The 25,580-nt window shown below is 37.6% G+C and overlaps 1 protein-coding gene across 1 annotated transcript in view; it reads left to right on the forward strand.

Moving 5' to 3' along the window:
* Positions 1-2,635: 2,635 nt before the first annotated feature.
* LOC120768879 (interference hedgehog) overlaps positions 2,636-25,580 on the forward strand; it is a 221,041-nt gene continuing 198,096 nt past the window's right edge. The window contains exon 1 of the mRNA XM_040095632.1: positions 2,636-2,828. Within this exon, the coding sequence (XP_039951566.1) occupies positions 2,636-2,828 (193 nt within the window). The remainder of the gene's footprint in view (positions 2,829-25,580) is intronic.

Below are 25,580 nucleotides of genomic sequence, written 5' to 3' on the forward strand. Positions count from 1 at the left end.
AAAAAATATTTTTATTGGGAATAACCACTATCTATGGGAATTTTGATGTTTTAAGTGTTAGTTTCTCTTTAAAGGGGTTCAAAGGATTTTAGTAGGAAAACGTGGAGCACTTTTTTATACAATTTTTTCAATCTCATCATTACCTCTCAATCTCTCTCACTATGACTCATTCGTACCGTTGGTCGCTATTAACGTAGACTCGGAAATTCGGTAATATTTCCTGCGAATTTCATGTCAAGTTTGTTTTTTTGTTCTTCTCGGCGCGTATGTGTTGATCAACTTTCGTATATTTTGCTGTCTGCGACGCAGCGTTTAATCCGCTTAAATGCGGCGCGTACGTACGAAACTTGTGGGAAAGAGGAAATCAGCCGCAAAAAAGTGTAAATTTCAATTAGCGCCGGCTGGTTTATACTCGTATGAGTCTAGATGCAACGGTAGTCATAAGCTTGTGCATGCTTTGGCCAAAATCTGTGTAGATTTGCTTTAAGAATGGAAATGCAGTGGTTTATGTTTGTGAAGTGTATTTTTAATATTTGGAAGTACTTAGTTCTACTACATGCGAACAAAAATTTTGTGAAAATTTTATATTTATAATTTTCAACTTTTATTTTAAGTTGTACCTTTGGAACTAGCACCAAAGTTACATAGAAAGCATTCCTGAAAACCTATATCGCTGTTTTTGGAGTTATATTCTTAGTTTTAAAGTAACAGTTAGAGACGAAACTAGTTCACGAGTTGTTACTTTAAGTCCAGTTTGTCAAATAATAGTAATAATTGTTTTAAGAGTTTTGTTCGTTATTTAAAGCAACTATTGCGTTTGTAACTATAGCGAGATTAGTTACTTAGAGAACAGTTGGAACTCAAAATTTTTTATTAGGTGAAAAAAGTAAAAATCCCAACGGAGACTAACCAAAATAAATTTACTGAAAACATACATTCAAATAGCGATGCTTTTGCGGTCTGGTTCGTTTTAAACTAGTCCAAAAGTAGTTACTTAGAAACCAGTTGGAACTAAAAACTTTTTTATTGGGTAAAAATAGCAAACAGGCTATTGGCGAACCAAAATAAAATTCTTTTTTTAATATTAATATACCAACTAGAAACTTTCCGTCCAGTTAAAAGAAAATTAAGATAACTGTTACTAGAGTTTTGCTTATTAGCTAAAGCATTTGTTCCATTTGCAACTAGTTAAAAAACAGTTCTTTTTTACTGAGTTACTGAAAACACACATAAATCGTTGTTTTTGGAGTTATGGTCGTTTATTAATATAAGTTCAAGAACTAGTTCACGAGTAAGTAGTTTGACCTCAGTTACAAAAAATTTAGATATAAGTGTTTTTGGGTTTTTTCGTCATTTAAAACAACTGTGTAATTTTGAACTAGTCCTGTAGTTACTTAGAGAACAGTGGAAACTCAAGTTTTGTTTCTTAATTAAAGCATTTGTTCCATTTGTAACTAGTCAAAAAGTAGTTACCTTTTTACTGAGTTGCTGAAAACCTGCATATACCGATGATTTTGTTTGTTAATAGAAGTATATGAACTAGTTCAAGAGTACACACATTGATACCAGTTACAAGAAATGTGGTAGTAACGTTTTCTTCGTTATTTAAAACAACTGTATAATTATGAACTGGTCCAAAACTAGTTACTTTGAGTCCAGTTAATTTTTCATTAAGTGGAAACAGCAAAACTGCTTGCGGAAAACAAAAACAAATAAAATGTAATTTTTTGGCAAGCTACTGTATATATTTTTACAAAAAAAAATTATAGTAAATAACTGTTAACTAATAATAATTTTGCATTTTAAATTTCAGTGTGGATCTCAGCAAAGGTGCGCGGCATGACTGCTTGAATAAATGCTAAAATGTTGAACCACAAATGCGTCAGCCAATTATGTTAAACGCCAATTTGAAGGCAGCGCGAAGAAACGCCCGCCACTGTTGAAGAGCGCAAAGGAATTCGCGCCACGCAAGCGGAAAAAGGCAACGCATACCAATTAAAATATCATTTAATGAAAAACCAACAGAGCGCCAGCATTTCAAGTAAACAAATGCAATGCATACGCAATAAGGGCTGACTATTCAAGTGGCGGAAAAAAGTTAATCGAGTGATTGCATCGGTCAGTAATTAGCAATGGTGCGCACAAACACACACACACACACACAGGCACATGCGCGCATCATTATGTAATATGCATATAGAATAAATGTATAAAACATGAGAAATACGCATAAAACCAATTTGTTTGTGGCAAATGTGAAATATTGAAATGAAAATAAAATCAAACGCTCAACTGCATATGTAAGTGTGCCAGTGTGTGTATGTACAAAAACAAAGTGGCAGTCACGTTGAAATAAATAAAAGCCATTAAAAAATTATTAACAAAGTAATTAAAAAGAGCACAGCTTGCGCGCGCGTGTGTCGGTATAATTGCGGCGGCCATTTTGCCATAATTTAATTAAATACAAATAAGGTGGCAACTCGAAATTGTTTATAAAGAGCAGCCGTAGCAGCAGCAGCTGGAGTCACAAAGCGCGACAACGCTTTGTATTGCTGCTTGCAACAGAATTTTGTCAACACACCGACGGTCAGGCACATAGACACACACACATACAAGGGCGCGCTTGTGTCCAACTATGAAACTGTATCCGACCACAATGTCAACGCGCCGCCTGGGATGTGCGCGCCAAATGACATGCGCCGCCGCGCTGCTACTGTGTCGCGCGCTTGTAATTATCGCGCTCAGCGAGCGGCTGCTGGCGGTCGGCGCGGGCAGCGGCGGCGGTAGTGGCGGCAGCGGAGGCGCCGGCGGCAGCATCGGCAATAATGGTGAGTAAATAAGCGAGCGAGGCCAAATGGCTAGATAGCGTAAGTGCAGGGATAATATTTTTATAGCTTTGCAGGCTTAAAATAAATAAATTCGCCGTCGATAAGCGCCAAGTCATAAGCAACAATGGCAATACGCAAGCGCTAAAGCAACTTTTAAATTAAAATGTATTGTTTGTATTTTTATGCTTTCACAGTTAGTGCGCTGAGGTGTGACGCATACTTTTATACAATATTTTGAAATAACTGCATTTTAATTAAGCCGTCGGAGTGCATGATTTCAATGCAGTGCGAAAATGCGCGCACATAACCTCAAATTAAAATTTTTATAAATAAAAAGTTTTTTTACACAAAATAAGCAGCGTTTGTATTCTTACAATTCAATATTAAATTCGAAATAAAATATGCGCTCGACTGCCGCATAAAGTTGCCTACTAAATGTGCGCATAAATTTCAGTATCAGCAAACCTCAAGCCGCTTGCGCGCTCCTCGCCTACAAGCATTTGCATATTTTAGCGCTCAAAACCACACTCACACACTGTAAAAATGCCCGCCATTATACCATTATATGCCAAAATTTGGCCGCAAGCAAATTCAGTCTGCTATTGGGGGGCAAAACGGAGGCGTGATTAAACAACGAGATAGACCTCGTTCGCTCATACACACACACATACACACAATTCAATTAGCTAATTTGCATTTAAGCGCCTAAAAATATACAATACAATTATGATGCAACAAAAAGTTATCAACATATAAACCGTTATGGTGCGTTGTGTGGTTTTTGGTTTGCGGGCAGGAGGGGAACTAGGCTCAAATTTCCATGGTTGACAAATATTGAAAGTATACCCAGCATAAATGTTGATAACTAAGCTTTTCACAAACTGATTTGCTTTTTACTAGTTAAAAAGTAGTTATATAATGGTTAATACTCATTATATTAGTGGTTTGTTTCGGAAGAAATACGATAGATTTTGAAAAAAATTGTATCCGATCCCTCCGCAATTTACAAAACAGCCGGTTCGAAGAAACCAGATTTTTACTGGACTTTATACAGCTAAGATTGTTATTTCGAGGATCCCGTAACCGGTCCCCAGAACGACCTCCACAATTCCCACAACAGCCAGTTTAAAGATATCGCGATTGTTCCGGACCATATCCAGCTAAAGGGTTATTTCGAGAATCCAACCCAAATTGGGTCGTAGAATTGGTATTTATTCTCTTGACCCGGGCTCGAAGGAATTTTTATGATGCGTATGCTCTAAAAGGCTTCAACATAATTCCTTATCGATAATTATTAATTAATTATCTGCAAACAAAAAAACTCCACGGTCTGAAAAATTTTGAATTCCTTGATTCCGCAACCGATCGCCAGGACGACCTCCTCAATGCCCAAAACAGCCGGTTTAAAGATACCGCCATAGTACCGGACTTTATCCAGCTAAGACTGTTATTTCGGGGATCTAACCCTATTTGGATCTCTGGGTAGCTCTTTATCCTATTGATCCGGGCTGACGTTGAGTAAAACCATGGCTCCAAGGGATTTTTATTCTGTAACCAATCTCCGCAATTCCCGCAACAGTTGGTTCAAAGATACCGGGCTTATCTTTATCTAGCTAAGACTGTTATTTTAAGAATCTAACCCTCTTTGGATCGCAGGATTGATCTTTATCCGTGCTGACATTGAGTTAAACCCTGGCCTGGAGGGACTTTTATGCAGCATATGCACCAAAAGAAACCTCTTCGGTATCACGGAGCTCAACTAGACTGCTCGACTCTTAGTCTGATCAATCAATCCCCACCAACTTTCAACTCCCGCTAATCCGCGTGTCACACCTTTTATTTGAAAGCAAAAGCCGGAAAAGCATCAATAACTGTGGTTCAAGAAACTAATCTAAAATGCCACTTAGATCGTCTGAGTCGCATATTTGGGGAATGTTCTAAGAATTATTCTTAACAACTTTGAACAAGAGACTATGAGTCTAAAACTGGTTCCGAGTCAACCATTTTTAATTCGAAGCTTTTTAGGCATCATAAAAATTGTTGTCCCAACCCCGAACCGAACACCAGGCATAGAAGCGTTGGTTTGTGGTGAAAACCGATTGGTATTTAACGATTTAATTCGCAGCTCGATCTGTGGTACTTATGTTTGTCAAATGAACGTAAGAAGTTGGATCTGGTGCAACAGATGGACGACTGGGCATTCTGCACAGTGAAAGACAAAGCCCCAGATTTACCGCATCAGTAATTTTTATGTCTCTTTAAACTATTTTCGAAACTACTGTTTTAAATTACCGAAAAGTATTCGTAAAGTGAGCAGCGAAAATTTTTTTTATTCCTCTTATGCACCAAAATTACTAAACTTGTGATTAGCAACATGGTAACTATTTAGTTAGTCTACTTATTAGTGAGAAATTTTACTGAAATCATCTTTTTTGCCATAAATAGATCTATTTTCTTATTATTTTGACAAGTTTCATAATTTATATAAAATTTTTAAGGAAGTACAATGTTAAAGCACTGGTCCAAAAGTGGTTGCTTCGGAGCTAGTTCCATATTAGTTACTATCTGAAATAATGTGCTTCTATTGTAGTATGGAAAGCAACGAAAAAACACGTGCAAGTTGTTTTTCTCGTAACTAGTTACAAACTAGTTCGTGTTTGAGCTATTATATGTAAGTCTAATTGACTAAAACTAGTTAGTTTTGCTGCCATAAATAAATCTAGCTTCTTATTATTTTAACAGTTTTTAGAATTTATTTTCAATTTTTTTTACTAAGTAGAATGTTAAAGTACTGGTTACTTTGAAACTGGTTACTGGTCAGATTAGTTTCTACCTAAAATAATGTACTTCTATAGAAGTATGGTTTAAAAAAAGTTGAAAATTGTTTTCGTCGTAACTAGTTACAAACTAGTTCGCGATTAAGCTAATATAAGTCTAGTTAGATTCCCATCTGAATTAAATTGCTCTTAAAGTATAACCGAAAGCAACAAAAAAAGTTGAAAGTTGTTTTCCTCCTAACTAGTAGCAAACTAGTTCTTGTCTAAGCCAATATAAGCCTAATTGTATTTGCAATTGCTCATTTCGCTTTGCTGCCACGCTCTATCTGGCGACTATAATTGAATTGATGGCTACATTGTGCCTGCCAATGCTGCCAATCAGCTGCGAAATATTGTCATTGGCTGAATGGTTCGCGTTTCGCGCGCAGAAAAAATGCGGTTTTTATGGCAAAAATGTCAAAGCATTATGACATTGTTTACTGTTATTGTTGCAAATGCGCCTGACAGTATGCAAATTATAATGACTATTATTGGCAATATTTGTGCAGCGATGTTTTTGCTGATATTTCCTCCACAGCGCTGTTGCATGCCGCTTTGTTTGCACAGCGTGTTGCATAATGAACATGAGTGCGTGAATGTTAATGGACGACAGCCCATTAAAAAATGCTAGTTTGTATTGTTATTGCAATTTTGTGCTTGTTTTGTTGGGGTTTTTGCATTTTTTTATCGTTCTCGGTTTTATTACTGATTTTTCTGCAGTGCTTTTGTTGCTGCCACGAAATATTGGCATCAATACGCAAATTGTTGTTATTGCTTTTGTTTTTTTTTCGTTCCCGCTTTGTATTTGCTGTTTATATGCAAATTACTTTGTCGCCACTTATAAGTCGCGCCCTACCACGCTCGTGCGGGTCCCCGACTCCTTACACTTTGTTCTTGAGTGCATCATGCAACACTCGTTTCGTATGTTGCAAGTGCACAAGTGGCGAGGCAATAAAACGGCAGCCGACACGATTAATAACGCGCTCTAAGGAGTTTACTGCTGGTTTTTCTCAAAGCTGCTGCTGTGCATCAACATACATATATACTAACAAAAAGGCATTGGCTGCAGCTTTATTGCTTGTGCCACACTTCCTCTCCGCTAAGTTGTTGTGACAGTGCTCTTGACAGGGAATTTGCTTCATTAATTAGTGACAATTAAAAAGTTTATTTATACATTATTTAGGCGACAGTCTGTGCTACAGGCGCTGCTGGCGTGTGGGTGGTCTCGCTGGTGGGGGTGGATGGTGGAAGTTGCCGACGAGGGAGCACCCTATTTACAAGTGCCTCTGCAGTGGCACTACAGCTGTGTTTGTTGCAATTGCGTTAATTGTTGTTGCTAAGGTATTCATTTTGACTTGAGTCAATTCGCTTTGCGCTGATTAAAGCATGTGATTAAATTTTAATTGTCTTTCTTAGAGAAAAGAAAGCAAAAAATAAAATTTAGACGCAATTTACATGCAGTCTTGCGATTTAGTGTAGTGAAGAGGGTGGAATAGAAAAAATCCAGACGCTTGAAGATAGCTCTCACATTCTATTTATAGCATAACTTCGCTATTTGCTTCTAAAATAATTTTTTCTTAAAGTTTAACGAAACTGCGATGGAAAAATTGGAAAGGAAGATATTTCACAAAATTCAGAAAAGTAAAATTCTTACTTATGTATATCAGAAAATTTTCAATAAAGCTTCCAAAATGGTTTTCTTAACTAATCTGCGATAGGTTGGGTTGGGGTAAAGTTTCGTTCCAAAGATGGACGAGAACGCAGCGCCTCTGTGATACTTAAATACTCCTAAGTATCTGAAAAGCACTTTGAGTTTACCACAAATTTGCTGAGGCGACTTACATCAATTTCGAAGATTTTGCAAGTTTCGCTGAAGACTTGTCTGCTGTTATAAATATTTTAACCTGAGTTTTCCAAAAATTGGACAACGCTGGAGATAGTGTCTGGATGTTTCCACCTCTTCCCTACAACTTTGACATTTGGTTATGATCAGTAAAAACTCTTGATTGCGTCAAGATGAACCTTACTTACAGACAGTCTTTCAGTGAATCTCCTGCGTGTCTTAACAGGCGCAAAAGATCTCGCAGGTCCACAGGACCTATTTGTTGAGCAATGTCTGCTAAGCTTGAGAGGACAACCTAGACCCAACTCGTTCTTAGTTAGATGTAATGGAAGCAACGTTGCTCTCTCTTGCGAACTCATCGGCTCAGTTAATAGCGATTCCAATCTGGCTAGGCACCCAGCTGAGTATTATAATAAATAAACTTTATGCTGCATCTGGTGAGGACGGATATTCCTTAATTAGTTTTGAGTGCACAGGGAGCGAGCGCAAAACTCGTATTGCTGTTTGTTGTCGACGTGAATGTTCACTTCCCTGAAAGAAGTTTGAACTTCGGAGCAACGCATCTACCTTGATGACGGTCACCTGCGGTTGAAAAATACTACAGTGCTCCGGTAGCCTAAGTCTATGCTTTAGAGACAGTTCCCTACAGAAAACTAACACTACAGCTTTCCTTCTGACTTTGGAATCTTTCGTGAAAAAGCGTCTCTTATCTAGCGGTTTCGCACCAGTCATAAGTCCCTCGTCGGTATGTGAGCAGAGAAAGAAGTGAAAGTAAAAATTTTGTAATCAGTTCAAAAAACACAGGCTTTGTGTTGCTTATAATTTTTACATCCTGACATATTAAGTTTGCCACGAGTTACTGGTCCGTAACTAGTTACATAGTAGTTAATTTCAACATTTTCTTGTTAGCTTACAATCGCTAAATTTCTACTTAAACATGGCAGTATTACAAATTTTGGAATTTTTTGCGGTATTAGTCCATTACGAGCTAGTTGCAGACTAGTTATGTATGTATAACAAGAAGCCAACAATAACTCTCATATTAGCTCATAAACGTCTTAACTCAGTGATTAACTAAAAAATAATAACTTGTTGTACACTGGTCCGTAAGTAGTTACAATGTAGCTAGTTTTCTAAATTTTTTTGTTGGCTTACAATCACTCAATCTCTACATAAATATAAAAATAACTCCAAATTTTTTTTTGAGATACTAGTCCATTATGAACTAGTTGTGGACTAGTTATGTATAACCAATTGCCAACCACAACTCTCTTGTTAGCTCGCAAACGTCTCAACTCGGTGAAGTGGCTTAAAACGTACAAAATATGTTGTGGAAATATGCGGAAATCTGCATCTCTCTAGTTCTCTAGCTTATTGGCAATTTCCGAGTACAAATGCCCTAACAAAAGCATTATTGTTTATTTATTTCTGCTATAACTTATGACATATTTGCATCTATTGTACAAATCCTTAACTTTGTATGTCCACAACTTGAATGCTTCTTAATTAAATTCTTTAACGTATCATTTCATGGAATATCTCAAACTGCCCGAGGGAGTTTTGTCCTCAAAATCTCTCCATGCCACACATACTTTTGCCGTATTTCATTATAACTAGATTATAAGAACAATTTTACACCTTGTGGCTATAACTGTAATGCTGGACAGAAGCGAGATAAATCATACGTATGTATTATATGTGTATGTTTGTATGTGCGCCTTGTAATTATACAGTTATGTGTGTGAATTGTGCGTGCTGTTACTAATTCCATTGTTATTTTGTTATTGTTTTTGTATTTTATTGCTTTTCGCCACAAAATTCCCAAGCGGCTTTACACAGTCGATTAGCAATTAGCACATTCAATGTAGCCAGCACCTTAACGCAGGCACAGAAATGCACAAACACATGCTTAAAACGCACACACATACGCATATGTAGGTCTACATATATACGCTCGTTGGCTATGTCTGCTGCAAGAAATAAGCCGAGAAAAGGCCAATGCTTGATTAAGCCTATTGATTGCGCCCTACAGATTTACAGTTAGCTCCACGTCGAGCTCGAAGTATTCACAAATGCAAGTGTGTGTGTGTATGTAAGTGTGCTTGTATAAGAGTCCTGTGCTAGTGTGCGTAAGTAGCATTAAAATGTTTGTTGGGAGTGAGTTGATTTATTTTTTGAAGGTCGCCAAGGCTATGCGAGCATGTGGGTTAACGTACGCACACATTCTCACAGCATCTCACACATACACAAATTGACTAATCTGTGTGCGTTTGGAGTGTCTGGCACATTTATTCTTGTAAGCCACACACAAACATACGCTCATGTGAGTTGCTCTGTGGCGTTTCTTGTGGCATTTTTGTTTGCACGCCTAGAAGTATGCTTTAAAAAGAGTCAGATTGCCCTAGTAAGGGCTAACCAAGATTAATGACGCATGCTGCTCCATATTTCGCCTCAAAGTTTGTGACAGACATATAAATTTTGGCCAAACATATTGTGTTATATTGTTATTGTTATTGCTTTTGTTTTTGCTTCCTTTTCCCTACTTAACCGCCAATTTCGATAACATATCCACATATTGACAATTCGCCTCGAGCCAGTATTTTCGCTTTTCTGCCCTTGAACGATATCAGCGCATTTCGGTTCGGCGCATAAATCATGCAGATTATTATCGGCTTTCGGGTTATTTGTGTTGGAGTTTAGGGTAGGGCGGAGCAGGGTAGGGTTTATTGTATTGTCAGTGCGTGCACACGCTTACAGAAAGCGCCGTTAGTTTATTGCCTGACAGCAAGAAAATTAAACGCGGCCTTATTTTTATTTTATTGCTACAAATTGGTGCACCTGTTTACTTTTATTTTGCCGCAGAGGGGTTAAAAGTTACGATTGTCCTTAGGGCTTTGCGTCAAGTTTGGATTTTTTGTATCAAAAATATGTTGGGTCTTGTAATGGTTAGGCTATTTAAGTTGTTCTCTGAGGTTAAAAATATACTAAACGGCTTTGCAATTGCTTTAAATAGAATTCTGCAATACAACTTTTGCTCATTCAATAAAGAAGTTATTGAAGTTGGTGCCTTGAAAGATACCAGATGGAGTTCAGTTGCAAGGTCCAAGAGGAATAGTCATCTCTTAGGATGTCTGCACTTGGCGCGAATTTCAACAAACTGTAGCCTCACTATCGGTAGCTCCTCCAGTGATCATAATGTGTGGACCACAGATGCTTTTAGTGTAGTCTTGCCAATGCGGGACAAGTGCACAAGAGATGCTCCATTGTTTCGCTGGTGCCCTGCTCTAGACATTTCCTGCAGTCTTCCCGATCTGTCAGCCCCATCCTGTGGGCGTGTGTCGCCACCAGACAGTGACTATGGCATTCCCATCATTTTCCTACAGTCTCTTCTATCGAGTGCAAAAAGCAATTTTGTGTACTTTCGATCTACCGTTTTGCACATGACTTTTGCCGTTTTGCACCGAGGTAGCTTGTTCCATCGGGTTTTGATTTTCTATACCATGCTTCTGTGAAGGTCGTCGTATAGACAATTGAGGGGTTTCCCAATGTTTATCACGTTTTCGGATGTTAACCGTACACCATTCTTGACAATATCATCCACTATTTCATTTTCCTCGCTCGATGCCTTTGTGACCTGGCTCCCAGTAGAAGGTAAGTTGCTTACTTCTTGCAACACTTTTCACTGCTACCCTGCTTTCCAAGATGTAAATGTTGACTCTGGAGGCCGGCTCCGCGGCTTTCGCTTTAGTAAAGACCTCAGCTTTAAATATACTGCAGTGTTGCGGAGACTTCAATGGTTGTCTTATGCCTAACTCTGTATAAATGTTTAGAGAAGCCCAGTGTATCTTAAGTTTGAGCATATCAAAGAAGATTGGATGAAAATTTAAAACGATCGGTTCAGAAGTTTTGAGTAAATTCATCCGACTCAAGGCAGGACATTCGCATACATATCGTTCCAGCATCTCATCATCCTCCGCGAATGATTTGGATTCCGCCAAATACATTTTTCATATTTTCTGAAAGTGAGATCTTAAGAGTAGATATCCTGTGATACTTCTACAATGTTACTCAGCTACTTATTGGCCAAAATTAGGAACTTTTTGGTTTCTCCACCATCAAGTATCTTCATGGTCATTTTCTGACCTGAGTTGTCCCTTTAGGCTCCATTGCTTTAAACAACTCTTGAAGGAGATGAATGGTCGGAGGCAGCTTAGGGGAATGGTATCTCTGGTTGGTCACTTGTTTCAAACAAAACTTTAAGGAAATTAATGGCCTGAGGCTACTCAGGGTAATTGTGTCTTTAGCTACCTCAGAGCGGGTCAGCTCGTTTGTCTTTTCATTTCCCTCTATTACTATATCAACAGGTACCCATATGATATTAACCCAGTTATCTACAAAATGTCTTGCATAAAATAAGGCAATGAGACTTACTTGTAGTACTAGCGCTACGGGTAACCTTAAATGGCGCTTGGTTAGCCACTAGAATGTTTATTGACTTGCTGTTAACAGCAGAAGCCCACTTGGCACTTGATTTCAGCTTGAAATACTGAATTGTGGTCATTTGGTTTGAGGCTACCTTCTATGTATGGATTACTACAGACGAGGCCCGCTCCTGTACCTTATGAGTTATACAATTAGTTTCATAATTTAAAATCATTGCAAAATATTTAATAAATTTTTCGTGTCTTCAAGCAATCAAATGTAATAAACAACAACACACGCAAATCACAAAAAACACCTTAAGCTCCTTGTAATTTGTGACAAATTTCATTATTCAAAGTGCCAAACAGATTATTTCACGCTCATTTAATTTTTTGAAAAATTCATTGACAAAGATGCTCAGCAGACAACAGCAATTATCTGCAAAATTTACTTAAACAATGAAACCGTATATGAAATTACAAATGTGGAAGACATAGACAGCACATGTGAGAGCCCGAGGCATACACAAGTGAACTTCAAAACCGCCAGATACATACATACCTTCATATGTGAGTATGCAGTTTTGTATGTCAGAGAGAAAGTTAAATAAATAAACGATTACTCAATGAGGCAGAGGCAAGTACTTTGTAGCCCTTGCCAACCGGCGTCATGGCTGTGAGTCTATATGCCCCAAAGCGGAGTTTACATGTCAGTAATGCTTAGCGGCTCGTATGCCTACATTGTTTGTTGTTGCTGCAAAGTTGACAGGCAAACAAGTATCTAAGGCTAACCGCTTTGTGTCGTCCTCTCAAAGCTACTGGCAACTGCTTGTAGTATACGGATGGCTCACCCACACCTACATATACATATGTACATATTTTCTATACTTCGTGGGGCTCCGGCAGCCTGCGGCTCATGGCAGCAAATCAAATTTGTCAAGCGTTGTGCGCGCGTTGTAAACACAATAAGGAAAAATTACACTTAATTTGGCATTTAAGCGTTGTTGATGTTGTCATCGTCAACATTTTCATTGTTGTTGCTATTGCTATTGTTGTTCCGGCTGTTCTTTTTGCGCTTGTCCTAAGCTATCAGCTCATTTGTTGTGCATTTTTTTGGCATTTTTTCAGCTGCTGAATAAAAAATAACAAATGCCTTTGCACTTTAAGGGAGAAGGGGGACTTGGTTCGTTATACATACATACATACATATATGCAATTATATGTGTGTGTTTGGTTATTCCCGTGGGCACTGGGGTTCCTACAGCTGTGGCTCCAGCAGTCAAGTGCCAAGTGTCAAGTGGTCTTTGTGTACGCTCTCCAAATGGCTTAGCTTTATGAGTTTGCTACACACTCACATACACACAAATGTATCAGCGCCACCGCTTAAATGCTCCTTTCATCACTTCAAGTGTCGTGTCATTTAGTCACATGTAGTGCCATCATCATTGATAGGCATTTTCCCATTTGCTACCCTAATCGATGAATTCTACAAATGTGTGTTGGTGTTGGTGACATTTCTCCCGGCGAGTGCCAAATGAAGTCACGATTCGTGTTGACTAAAGTGGCTTCCAGTTGAGTTGACACTTTAAATGCGAAAAATGAGGAAGCTAATCGATCAAAAATAAATAATCGCCGATCAATTTTTCCTTGCAGTGTAAAATATTGCGCTTAACATTCGTTATTGTGATGGTACTTGGAGCTGTAAATTTTTGGTAATTCCTGCACTTTGACTAAATTGCCCATTTCCGCTCATGTATTTATAGAAAAGAAGGTTTTCTCCTTAACCTGGCTGCAAATGCTTATGCTCATCCTTTTAGTCAACCAGCTGAAATAACCGGAACTGACATTACCCGATTCGAAAAACTTGTGGCAGGTCAAAGCCTCTGCTGATTTATGATATTTTCTGTCTTTATGATCGGTATTTGAAAGTTTAAGGTTAGAACTGACATTCGGAGCTGTCTAATGCAGATGCTTATTGAATTTTTTTACAGTATCACCATTAAAACCTAATCAAGTCTACACTTATGCTGGAAAAAAAAATTTTCGTTCTCCACTCATTTCTTCTCATGGAGCTAATTTGTTTCAAGGCTTTTCTCTACTTTTAGGTAATTAACTTTTAATTTCGTCGCAAATAAGTTCTGAATCTTTTTATTAAATTTCTCATCAATAATTTTTTTAATTTTAATTTTTAATATTTAAAATTTAATGGCGAATGTTTTGTCATTATTCTTCCTGATTAATTTTTAATCTTCAATACTTAATTTTAATCAACAACCTTTAACTTTTAACTTCTATTATTTAATTTTAACAGTTTAGACTTTGGTCTTAAATTAAAATAATTTTTAATATTGGGTAGTCGAAAAAGTCTTTTCGTATTTCTAATCAAACTTCAACTGTTTTTTATATTTATAATGAACTTTAATGAACCAAATATGTACCATTTTCATTGAACATTTTTTGTCATTTTTCCGCTAGAGACATTATTCCGTTAGTTCTAGTTTCTCATTGAAAAACTGTGACAACAGGCATCTCCTGAAGCCAACTTTACTCCATTAAGTGAATTCTGGATTGACCGAAACAAAGGGTAGCCCAATGGTGAAAGGTCATGGCTGTATGGTGGATGCATCAAAACTAGCAAGCTCTCCCAGTTTTTGCAGAGTCATTAAAAATGTGTGTGGTCTAGCGTTGTCCTGATGGAAGACGAAGCCCTTTCTGTTGATCAGTTCTGTCGGTTTTTTCGATTGCTTGCTTCAATCTGATTAGTTGTTGACAGTAAAATGTAGAATCAATCGTTCAACCAGGCTGAAGCAGCTCATAGTGGATGATTCCTTTCCATTCCCACCAAACATTCAGTATAAGCTTTGGAGGCGTCAATGCTGGCTTTGCGACCATTTGCTGAGCTTCACCACGCTTGAGTCATTATCTTTTTCGCTCATTATTGTCGTATTTGATCTACTTTTCGTCTCCTGTTACCGATTCGATATCATTTCGTTTTAGCAAAGAATCGCAGCTGTTAATTCGGTCTTTAAAATTTTTCACATACAATTCATGTGGAACCCAAACATCGCGGTTCTTTTTGTCGCCAGCCTTTTTTAAATGGTTCAAAATCATTTGATGATTAATATTAAGCTCGTTAGCGATGTCATGGCTGCTTATGTGACCGTCCTGGTCAACCCTTTCCATAATTTCGTCGACTTTTTCATCGAAATTTTCAGAACGGAAGCGAGCGCACCATTGTTGTGCTGCACCAACTGATACAGCATCGTCTCCGTAAACTTTATAAATTCTTAGGGGGCTTACGTGGCATTCTTTCCTTTTTTACAAAAATTTCAAAATATAGCGAATTTGTTCATTATTTTCACAAATTCTTGAACAGCTGTAATTTTTTTTCAACTTCCCCGAATTTATTATTTTTTGGTTAAATGAAGCTTAAAATCTCACCTTTCCAAACTATGGTATATGGTATGACACAATGTGATTGGTAGCACTGGAGATATACGGCTGCAACGACATCTATTGACAAAATACGAAAAGACCTTTTCAACTACTGATATTTAATCTTTATTATTTCATCCTTAATCTTTAAACATTAGTCCTTATTTTCAAACCTTTTTAATATTTAATATTTAATCTTTAACCATTAATTTTTAGTATTTCCTCTTTAAGTTTTAATCTTTATTTTTTAAACTTTATTCTTCAATTTTTAATTCTTAATGTTTGGTATTTCATCTTTAATCTTTAACTTTTAATTCTAAACCCTTAACCTTTATTTTTTATTTTTTTACTTTGATCTTTAATCTTTGATCTTTAATCTTTAATATTTAATCTCTAATCTTCAAGATTTGGTCTTTAATCTTTAATTTTGAATTTCGAATTTTTAATTTCTAATCTTTAATTTCGAATTTTTAATCATTATTCCTTACTCTCTATTCTTTGAAATTTTTATTTTTTTAATTCTTTTGACTTTTAGTGTTCGAATTCTTATTTTAATTAGCACTGATTTACTTTGTTTTTCAAAAATTTCAGAAAGTTTCTTAAAATTTTCTACAATTCTGTTCCTCTTTCATAGTGTTTTTTTATATTGTCATTCGCTCTGATTTTAATTAATTGAAGAAAATGTTTCAGCTCCTACCGCTCACAAATTTGTATTATTTTCTCAGTCAATTTCCTTTCATAGCCATTTCGCTTATAGTAGATGATGGCTAATCTCGCATAGTCCACTGAAAGACAGGACATTCATTTCAACACAAAAACAAGTGAGACACCCATATATATGTAGTTACAACATGATATATATTTATGTGCAAATTAGGGTGAGACAAAAAAGACGTTCGAGTTCATAGGTTAAAATTGCCCTCTATACAAAAAATATATCTCTGAATGGCAGAATTTTTAGCTTAATCTTAAAAGCTTTTATATGAATATAAGAATTTTTGGATTGAAAAAATCTCACTGAGGTAACTTTTTTAAGAGATCTTATGCTCTACAATAATTTGCGATATAAGGAAAATTTTGTCGCAAATAGTTCAAAAGTTATGGTATTTTTAATGAAAGAGTTTTTTAGGCGTTATTCATATGGGAAACTTTGAATATTCACGTCCACCTTTTAAAGATTAGTAAAATATGTTTTCTTTTTAGTGTAATTTTTTTCTCTGACTATAAGTACATACACGTGAACTCAAAAACTCGCTGCATGAACTTTTGGCCCACCCTAATACATGTACATGCAGCTCTGTTTGTAGATATATGTATGTATATTCAAAGAGGTGCCGACATTGGCAAGTGTTTACTCACACCTTTTGACAAACGTATGTAAACACTTGAAGTTCATATCATCACCGCTGTTTGTTGTTATATTTATGCGCTTGAAACAACGCCTGTGAACATGCAAAGCTGTGTTAAAGCCCACAAAAGCCAGCGAGCAAGTGAAACTGGCAGCCAAGTAATAAGTGCCTCAACTGCTGGCTTACAGTGTATGGGTGTGTGGCTGCAACTGAAAATTAACAAGGTGTGTGTGTGTGCAAACAATGATTTTTTATGTGCATGTGTGGGTGATTAAGTTTAGAAAGCGGCAAAAGCTGCATGAAAAATTGTTGCAAAAACTTGGCATACTTACAGGCGTCAAAGCGTGGCGCACAATTTGACAAACAAGTGTGCGTGGAAGCGCAGGAAAAATACTAAAACAAGAGCAGAAAAGAAAACGTAATGAAAAGCAAAAACGCAACAGACATTGAGCAGACTTTGGAGAGCTTAGGTGTTTTCACTTAACGCGTGGTTTCGCCTCTTCCTCTTCCACGCGCTTTGTTGTTTTTGCTGCGCGGCTGGCGCGCGCCGTTCGACAGTCGGCGGTTGCTTTGGCGCACTTTTTCCGCCATTTGAGTTTTTTGTTTATTCGCAATTGCACACTTTGTTTTTCGTGCATGAGCGCTTTCACGCGATGAAATATAAAAATGAAATAAAATGTGGAAAGAAAAAATTAAAAAAAAAAACAAAATATTTTCTTTTTTCTTCTACGAATTCCTTTCATTGCTCCCGCATTCGTTTTATTAGTGTTTTATTGTTGTTGCTTTCATATTTTGGCAACCGCCGAGTTGCGTGCAAAATATATTCACGTTTCGTCTATATATATACATATGTGTGTGTGTGTGCGCATAAAGGAAATCATGCTTGAATTATAGTTTTGTTTATAACGAAAAGTCAGCAGCGAGCGCAAAAGAAAAAGCAAAACATGGCAGCTGAAGCAGTGGCGGAGGCGCAAAGCCAACCTCAGGCAGTTACAGACAACTTAAGAACGCCGGCCTCGCCGGCCTCGCCGCCTCCACCACAAGCGCCAGCATACCAGAAGTGATTTTTATTTCTTATAAAAACAATAACAGATTTATACGCCGCCACGACGACACAGGCACTTACGCGCTTGTGTGCGTGTTGGTGTTTGTTTGCCTTGATGTGTCTTGATCCTCTCGTATTTTCTTGCCTCTGGCGGCAAATCAACTTAAGCTGCTTTTATTGTTGTGGTTATTGATATTGTTATGCGCTCGACTTACTACAAACACTTCATTGCCACACAAGTACACACCCACACTTACAAGAAAACAAGCACACACATACAGTGTTATTTCCAAGTATGTGTGTGAGCACCCACTGGCAATAAAACCCGAGCAACATCTTCAAAATAAATAAATTGTACGTGCCGTCTGTGAAAAGGGACGAAAATCGCTTGATTTGCTCGTCACTTCAACTCGACAATTGACCAGCGCTCACGCCCTTCGAAGCACACCAGTCAAAGCCGCCTCAACCCGCTCAAGCCAAGCGCGCATTTTCACAGCGTTTTGGTTAGTTGGTGGTGCTGCAAGGCAGGCGCGTCGGGACGCAATAACACGTAGCTTGCAAAACACGCTTTAGAATTTTACACGAGGGACCCCTTTTATACTTGCTTGTTCTTGGGATTGCGTGCCCAAATCTGTGCTATGCAATTTCAGCGTTGAACGCTTAGTATGGAGGGGTTCCCTAAGTTTACGATCTGTGCGTGAATATTCACTTTGGTTTTGTAGCTGTAAATGCATATGCTGCACGAATTGGCCGGCGCCCCAGCACGTTGCAATGCTTTTGCTGTTGTTTTTCACTTTCTTGTGAAGGTTAAGGTTAAAGCGGCAGCTGTTCAGCTGTGAATGCAGAGAAATTGAGGGTAATGTAAGGACTCAAGACTCAAACAAAACAATTGCAGAAAATTGCAGCAAAGGGGTTAGGTTTTACTGACTTTGGAACGTGAGAAATTTCGACTCAAGTGACTACTCTGAATGATAACATGATAAGATTGGAACTACTTATTGCGATCCTCATAGCTCGTATTTTTTCGGTACTAAGGCCTCAATCAAAGAGCTTCGTAACTGACGACTTAAATTATTTACTATAGTAAGGTGCTATGTGGGTAGGACGGAGTCGCTGAAGAAGAGGCGCAGTGAGCTTCTGCGTACTGTAGTGGGTTAAACTCCTAATTATCTAGAATCGACCCTGACGTATCAAATATATGTCCAGCGTGAAACCAGGCCTCGCATGACACTAACCACCTGTTTACTTGCCCTGATAACCCTACACATCTTCCACCCCTCTCCCTATGTTTGACCAGGTCGAAACAGCATGTTTCCTTTGGATGACCTCGATGACAACTTATTTAATTTTTACCATCCTAACGGGGACTAGATAACGGTTACAACAACAACAACAACGGATGAATCGAAGGAATGTTAGATGGATAGTCTTCTGTCGGGAGCTCTCATTCAACTCTTGTTTCAGACTCCCATACCACTGTAATGACTTTATATCTGGGTGTCTGCCCATAGTGGAATCGTCGAGGACTTCAAAACCGATAAGCCCGCTAGGGAGGACACTCTCACCCACTGGCCCTGAGTGGAGTGAAAACGTTTCATGGAGCTGCTATCTCTTAGCAAGATTCACATGGCTGCAATGTTAGGTCTCCTAACAGGACATTGTCCTTTTGGCACACAAGGAGGAAGATGAGGAGAAAACATCTAGACACTTTAACCTTCACCGTCCAGTTTTCATCAGACTGAGGTACAAGCATCTTAGTTGCCATACTTTCCACAACCTGGCGAGTAGGCTGGAGTAGATATTAGCCTCAATACTCAATATATTTGTGGGTGTTGCTCTATGGATATACTGTGGTCTGGTTGATCCATAGTTAGGAGTTCTGTGTAAAAACGGACAAGTGTTTCTAGCTGTCCAAGTAGAATTATTCGTGGTCTCACGAATATCAGCCTATTTACTTAACCTAACCTAACTTAACCTAACTCGACCTAAGGTGCTCGTCATAGTTAGATATATAGATCCCGTAGTTATCTATTTGGTGAGATATTATACCCCATCTTTACCTAAACTACATCGAACTAAAATTCTTGAATGGGTTTTTCGATGTATAAAAATATGGATGTATTGCAATTAGATTGTGCACTAAACTTACTCAGTGTTGTCCGATCTTTGAAAGCCAAGCGTACTTACTAAAAACTATGAATAAGTAATTTCGTTCTTGAATATTTTTAAGAGAAAGTTCGTAAGATCCAATCATAAATTATCACTGAAATCAATTTCCCTCCATTGGGAACTCCAAATGCCTGAAGTCTGACATCTGTGTCTTGCATTTATCACCAGTTTTTCTAGATACGCACCGTTGATTAACAATTTCCGTTGATAAAAAATTTCATAAATTTTCATTTTCTCGAGCTATTTATTCAATAGACATTTCATTTTGCCGGACAAATAAGCCCATTTCTCCGCATTACTCATTTCTGTTCCACATTTTCCCATAAATTCAATTTCAAATGCTGACATCTCTGTCTTCATTTAAGTCCTTTACAACTTTCACACGCTGGTCTTCCTATTTACTGCCAGCAAGATTTAAACTTTGCACGAACTTTTCTTTCTCTTGCTCATCATTTCTGCTTACATTTCCGCCTCGTCACATATTTCTTGCTCGCGCTGTTGTTCTTGCAGTCCGTCCCCAGCAATTTGCCGCCCACTGTTTCAGGCAAATCAACTTTAAATCTCAATTTAAATGGTAATTGTTGGCAATTCAACTTGTTGCTGTCACTTTGCTTTGTTTGCGCCGCCGCTCCGTCCGGTTGTGGACTGTGGACCAGGCTTGCCAGTGCGTCTTCTTCTTGCTGCTTTGCATGTAGCACTTGCCGACAAACATTGTTTGGGTTTCCTGCATACATTTTTTATGTCCTTACCAATTAAAGAAAATAAAAAAGACACACAATAAAAATAATAAAAACAGAAGATTTAAGTGAAAGAAAAACGATTCGTCGGTTTTTGAATTTTCTGACCAGAAAGTTGAACTGGCACGCTGGTCTCGAGGGACAAGCGCCGCATTTTAGCTCACAAAACTTCTCAGTTCACAGTTTCGCCGTTCTCCGTTGCTTTTTGCTGGCTTTCAATCTTATTTGCGCTTCCCTCGTTTCTTCTGCGGCCTCTTGTGGTCTCGTAATTTGTCGCTTATTGATTTTGCCTGTAGAAAAAGTGGCGGAGGCAAAGTTTTGCCGCAGATTTTTTTGGCAGCCTCTTTTGACGTTTTGACATTTTATAGGCAAAACTTTACAATTTGTACTTTGGCTGAGTTTCTTCGACGTTCCTCTCCGTTTAGTCACTGTCGTTTGGCACACAATTTTGTTTGTGTTTATTGGTCTTTGTTGGTTGGTTTTGAGGTTTGTCTTGCTGTCAACCTCGGCTTCGTGTTGTTTTGGTCTTATTGGGCGTTGCGTTTGACTAGAAAATTGTTTTTGACACATTTTTAATAAGTTTGTGCTGATCCGTTATTTGATATCGTACTCACATTAGCTGAATTTTTGGATTGCTTTAGAGAGTTGGTGTATTAAATAGTGCCCTTCGTAAAACTTGGCAATTAAAGATGTGTACATTTTTTAAATCTATTTTATTTTATTCGTTGTCGTTTCCTACGAATGAAGTATAATTTTCAAAAGGTTCATAAATTCTAGCAACGGTGAGATATGACAAGAGAAAGAGATACAGAGAGGGGGGTTAGAGAAGAAGAGAACGGGAGAAAGAGAAGGAGAAAGAAAGCGAGGGAGATAGAAATTTATAGTGAGAGAGAGAAAGAAAGATAGCAGAAGGTTAGAGAAAAATATATGTAGGGTGAGAGATAGGGAGAAAAAAAACCGAGAAATAGGGAGAGCAATGATCTTATGATCTCATGCAAAAGTCAAGGATGGCTAGAGTGGTTGCTAGAGAAAGGTAACGAGAGAGTGGGTAATGATCAGGCATGGGCAAAGTCTTAGCAGGTGCTAAAAGAGCGTAAGCTATCGTATACGTACACACACCGATTGTCACTAACACGCACAAGCGAAGAGCGTAAAACGAGCACTTACGATGGAACAAAGCGATGTTAAAATCAGTCTGCAATCAGAAGTTGAACTGAGCAGGTTGATGCGCACGAGTTTGGAAAAATATTGATGAAAATAAATATCCTATTTTAAAAAACGAAATTTATAAGTTGTACTCAATGTTTGGAACCACATATATTTGCGAATCTGCGTTTTCTGCTATGGTATACATAAAGAATTCCTATAGAACAAGGCTTTCAGACAAACATTTAGAAGACCTGCTTAGAATAAAGGTAGCAAATTTTGATATAAATTATGACGACCTTCTTAAATTTATTACAGAATGAACTCTTTTTTTTTGACACTCGGATAATTGTTTGAAATTAACTGACCTCTTGAAATGTGTATTCATAATATTTCATATTATAATAGCTTTCATTTTCTAATAGCTTTAACTTTATTGAAGTTTCGTTATATATTTAAAATATTCGATGAATTCAAATATAGATTTATATATTCTTTTCATATACAAATTTAATTTATTTTTAAGTTTTTAAATGAATTAGATTACTAATTTATAATTAACTAATAACTTAAATTTTATTCTTGCTTGAAATGAAAAATAATTATATTTTATATTCAATGGTTTATGCACATATTCTTAAAAATGTGCATATGTATATATATACGTATTCGTAGCATTGCGGCTTCGTGCGACATAGACCTGCTCGTTCGACATCTGCAAGCAGACTGATTATTTTTGGTTGCTGGTACGCTTGGTCCCACAGTAAGCGCACTAACACAATCTCATTTTGTGATGCTTGTTTGATTGTGATGGTGCCCATCCCTGGTAATGATCTTATGAACAAGAAACAAGAGAAGAAGAGAAGAGAGGTTGATAAATAAAGATAACGGGAGACAGAGAGAAGGAAATAAGGATGAGCGTGAAAGAGAAGGAAGAATAGAGAATATATTTCGAGAAGTAGTAATGAACTCACTGAGAAGAGGGAGAGTGATAGACAGAGAAAGAGAATAGCCACGAGAAAAAAAGGATGTAAGAGCCCGCAGAGTGGAACAGAGAAGGGAAAGATTAAAAAGGGAGAGCGAAGAGAAGAGATTGTGGGCAGTGAAGAGAGAAAGAGAGAGATAAGAAATAGGAGTAGAGGTAGTGAGGGTGATAAAAAGATTGAAAGAAGCTGAAAAAGATAGGAAAGCATTAAGAAAGAAATATAAGGATGAGAAGTTAGGAAATGTAGTGAAAATGACAGAAAAAAATAGTGGGAGAGGCAGTTATGAAGATAGTATTGTGGGCACACAGACAAGTCGTACCACATCTGGCAGCACTGTTTGTCAGTTATTCTATTATTTCATTCTCTTTATATTCTTCTTGGAAATTTACAGTTTCAACTGAATTCTAAGCTTTTAGTTTTTAAGAAGCGTTACTTCTTGTATAGACGCCAACAAGAGAAGAAGTCTTTTGAGTTATCTTAATAAATAATCTGTAATTATATAAATAAATGTGGTGCATCAGTCGCCACAGTATAAAGGTGATGGTAGATAGATAAGAGGAGGGGCAGCGAGAGCGACAGATGGATAGCAGAAAAGAGGATGAGAGTGCGTTGAGACTGGAATAGAGAGAGGAAATGGAATGGGAGAGAAAAAAGAGAGCGAGAGAGAAAAAAGAGAGCGAGAGATAAAAAAGATATAGGGATTAAGAGTAGAGAGAGTGAGGCTGACAAAAAGAGAGGGAGATATTGAGAGAAAAAGACAAGGATGAGAAGAGAAGGAATGTTGTGAGATAGTTCATTTCAATGATCGTCTTCAACGTATCAAATACCCGTAAAGTTGCAATCTATCAACACTAAGTATTAAAATAGAGATCTAAGTTGAATATTTAACTTCTAGGGAAATTCACTTCTTTAAGTTCTTAACTTCGCTCGCGTCAATTATCATTAGCTTTCATCTCCCTCAGCGTAAGTTCACTTCGCTCTAACTAATGTTGTGCAAGATTTAGCCCTCCTGCAATGTAAAAGCGCTACTAATTATCCTTGTCAGTTCACCGAAAATTTCCAAGTACATAGAAAGTAACACAATGCTGAAAACTCTGTCCCAGCGCACCAATTGCTCATTTCGCTTATTGCCCTCACTTAAGTGACACTTAAACAAATCTGACAAATGACTTAACAACAATTTGCTTATTTCTTATTCGCTCATTTATCTTTACCGTTGTGGCCACACCTCGCGCACGCCACCTTCACACTTCACAGGCGGTCGTGGCGCTTTTGTGTTGCTCTCAAAAGCCCCCCAACTGACCTGCCTTCCGGCTTGTGTGCGCTGCCTTCTCCTCCGCCGCAGTGGCGGAGTGAAGACTTCTAATGCGCATTTCAATTTATTATATTCCTCCTTTGATAGTTGAAATGTTTTTGATATATTGTACAATGTCGTCAATAAAGCGAACAACAACAACTACATGACGAACAATAATTTCCGTTTTGCCTTTAGCTTTCCGCTTCACTGATTAACCATGGAATGTCGAAACTTTTATTGTGTGCTCAAAGTATATTTATCAAACGGAGCTGCTACATTGGATCACCAGCTAATGGTGGAGGCGTTTGGTGTGAGCGAGAGGGCGTCATTCATTGACTTTGTGACAAGTGCGCATTTAGGAATATTATTTACTTGACTTGCAACCGCTTTTCTGACGCGCGATTGATGATCCTCTATGCAAATGTTTGCTTAAGCATTCACTCAAGTACTGTTGTGTAAGTCTTTATGTCGCATAACAAACAAATTTGTTTGAATATTTATGTTGGTAAATCAGCAGTACAGTTATTAATGCCGCTATTTACGCGTGTCAATGATTAAGCAATTAAACAATTCTCCGCTAATTAATGAGATTCGTGTAAATTGCTCGGCGTTAATGAAACTTTTGTGAAATACTCAGCAAAATGAGGAAATTATTTATTTCAATTGGAAAATCAAGCAGGATGCGTGGGTATGGAATTGATTTTGGTAAAGGTGTTCTTATTGAATAATTCATTCGGGAGAATAAACGATTTAAATCACTTATTTAATTAGTCAAAGTGGTCGTTAGTGGAAAAATAGTAGCTGTCATATTTTTTAGTGGTCGCTATGCCAATTTAAGATAAATTCGGTTATAGTTGGTGATTATGAAGTTGAAAGCAGGAGTCTGACGGATGATATCTGACAGTAGTCATTTGACATTATGATTAAGAGATTCTGAAGTCTGACTATAACATTAGCCATTTGTCAGTAGGGTGAAGAGATTGCGCAGTTGAAGACATGAGCCTGATAGATGTTATCTGAAAGCACTCATTTGACATTAGAATGAAGAGATTGTAAAGTTGAAGGCAGAATCCTGACAGATGTTATCTGACAGTCAGCCTTATATAATATTATTGGGAGATTGTAACACATAAGGCAGACTCTGAAAAATGTTACTGACAAAAGTAATTTTACATTACGATTAGGATATTGTGAAATTGAAGGCAGGTGTCTGATGTTATCAGAAATATTATGACATTAGGATCAGGATATTGTGAAGTTGAAGAAAGAGTCTGACAGCATTCATTTGACATAAGGATTAGGAGATTGGGAAGTTAAAGGCTGAAATCTGACAATAGCTATCTAATAGTTGTCATATTAGGATTCAAAGATTACGAAGTTGAAGGCAAGGGTCTGGCAATAGTTGTGTGATAGTAACCACTTGACCTCATGAGAAATTCATCTGACAGCAGCCATTTCTATCAGCTGTCATATAACGGTAAACTGACAGCTGCTATCAAATGCTGCTG

The sequence above is a fragment of the Bactrocera tryoni genome, chromosome 2 (genome assembly GCF_016617805.1).
Source record: "Bactrocera tryoni isolate S06 chromosome 2, CSIRO_BtryS06_freeze2, whole genome shotgun sequence".
Taxonomy (NCBI): domain Eukaryota; kingdom Metazoa; phylum Arthropoda; class Insecta; order Diptera; family Tephritidae; genus Bactrocera; species Bactrocera tryoni.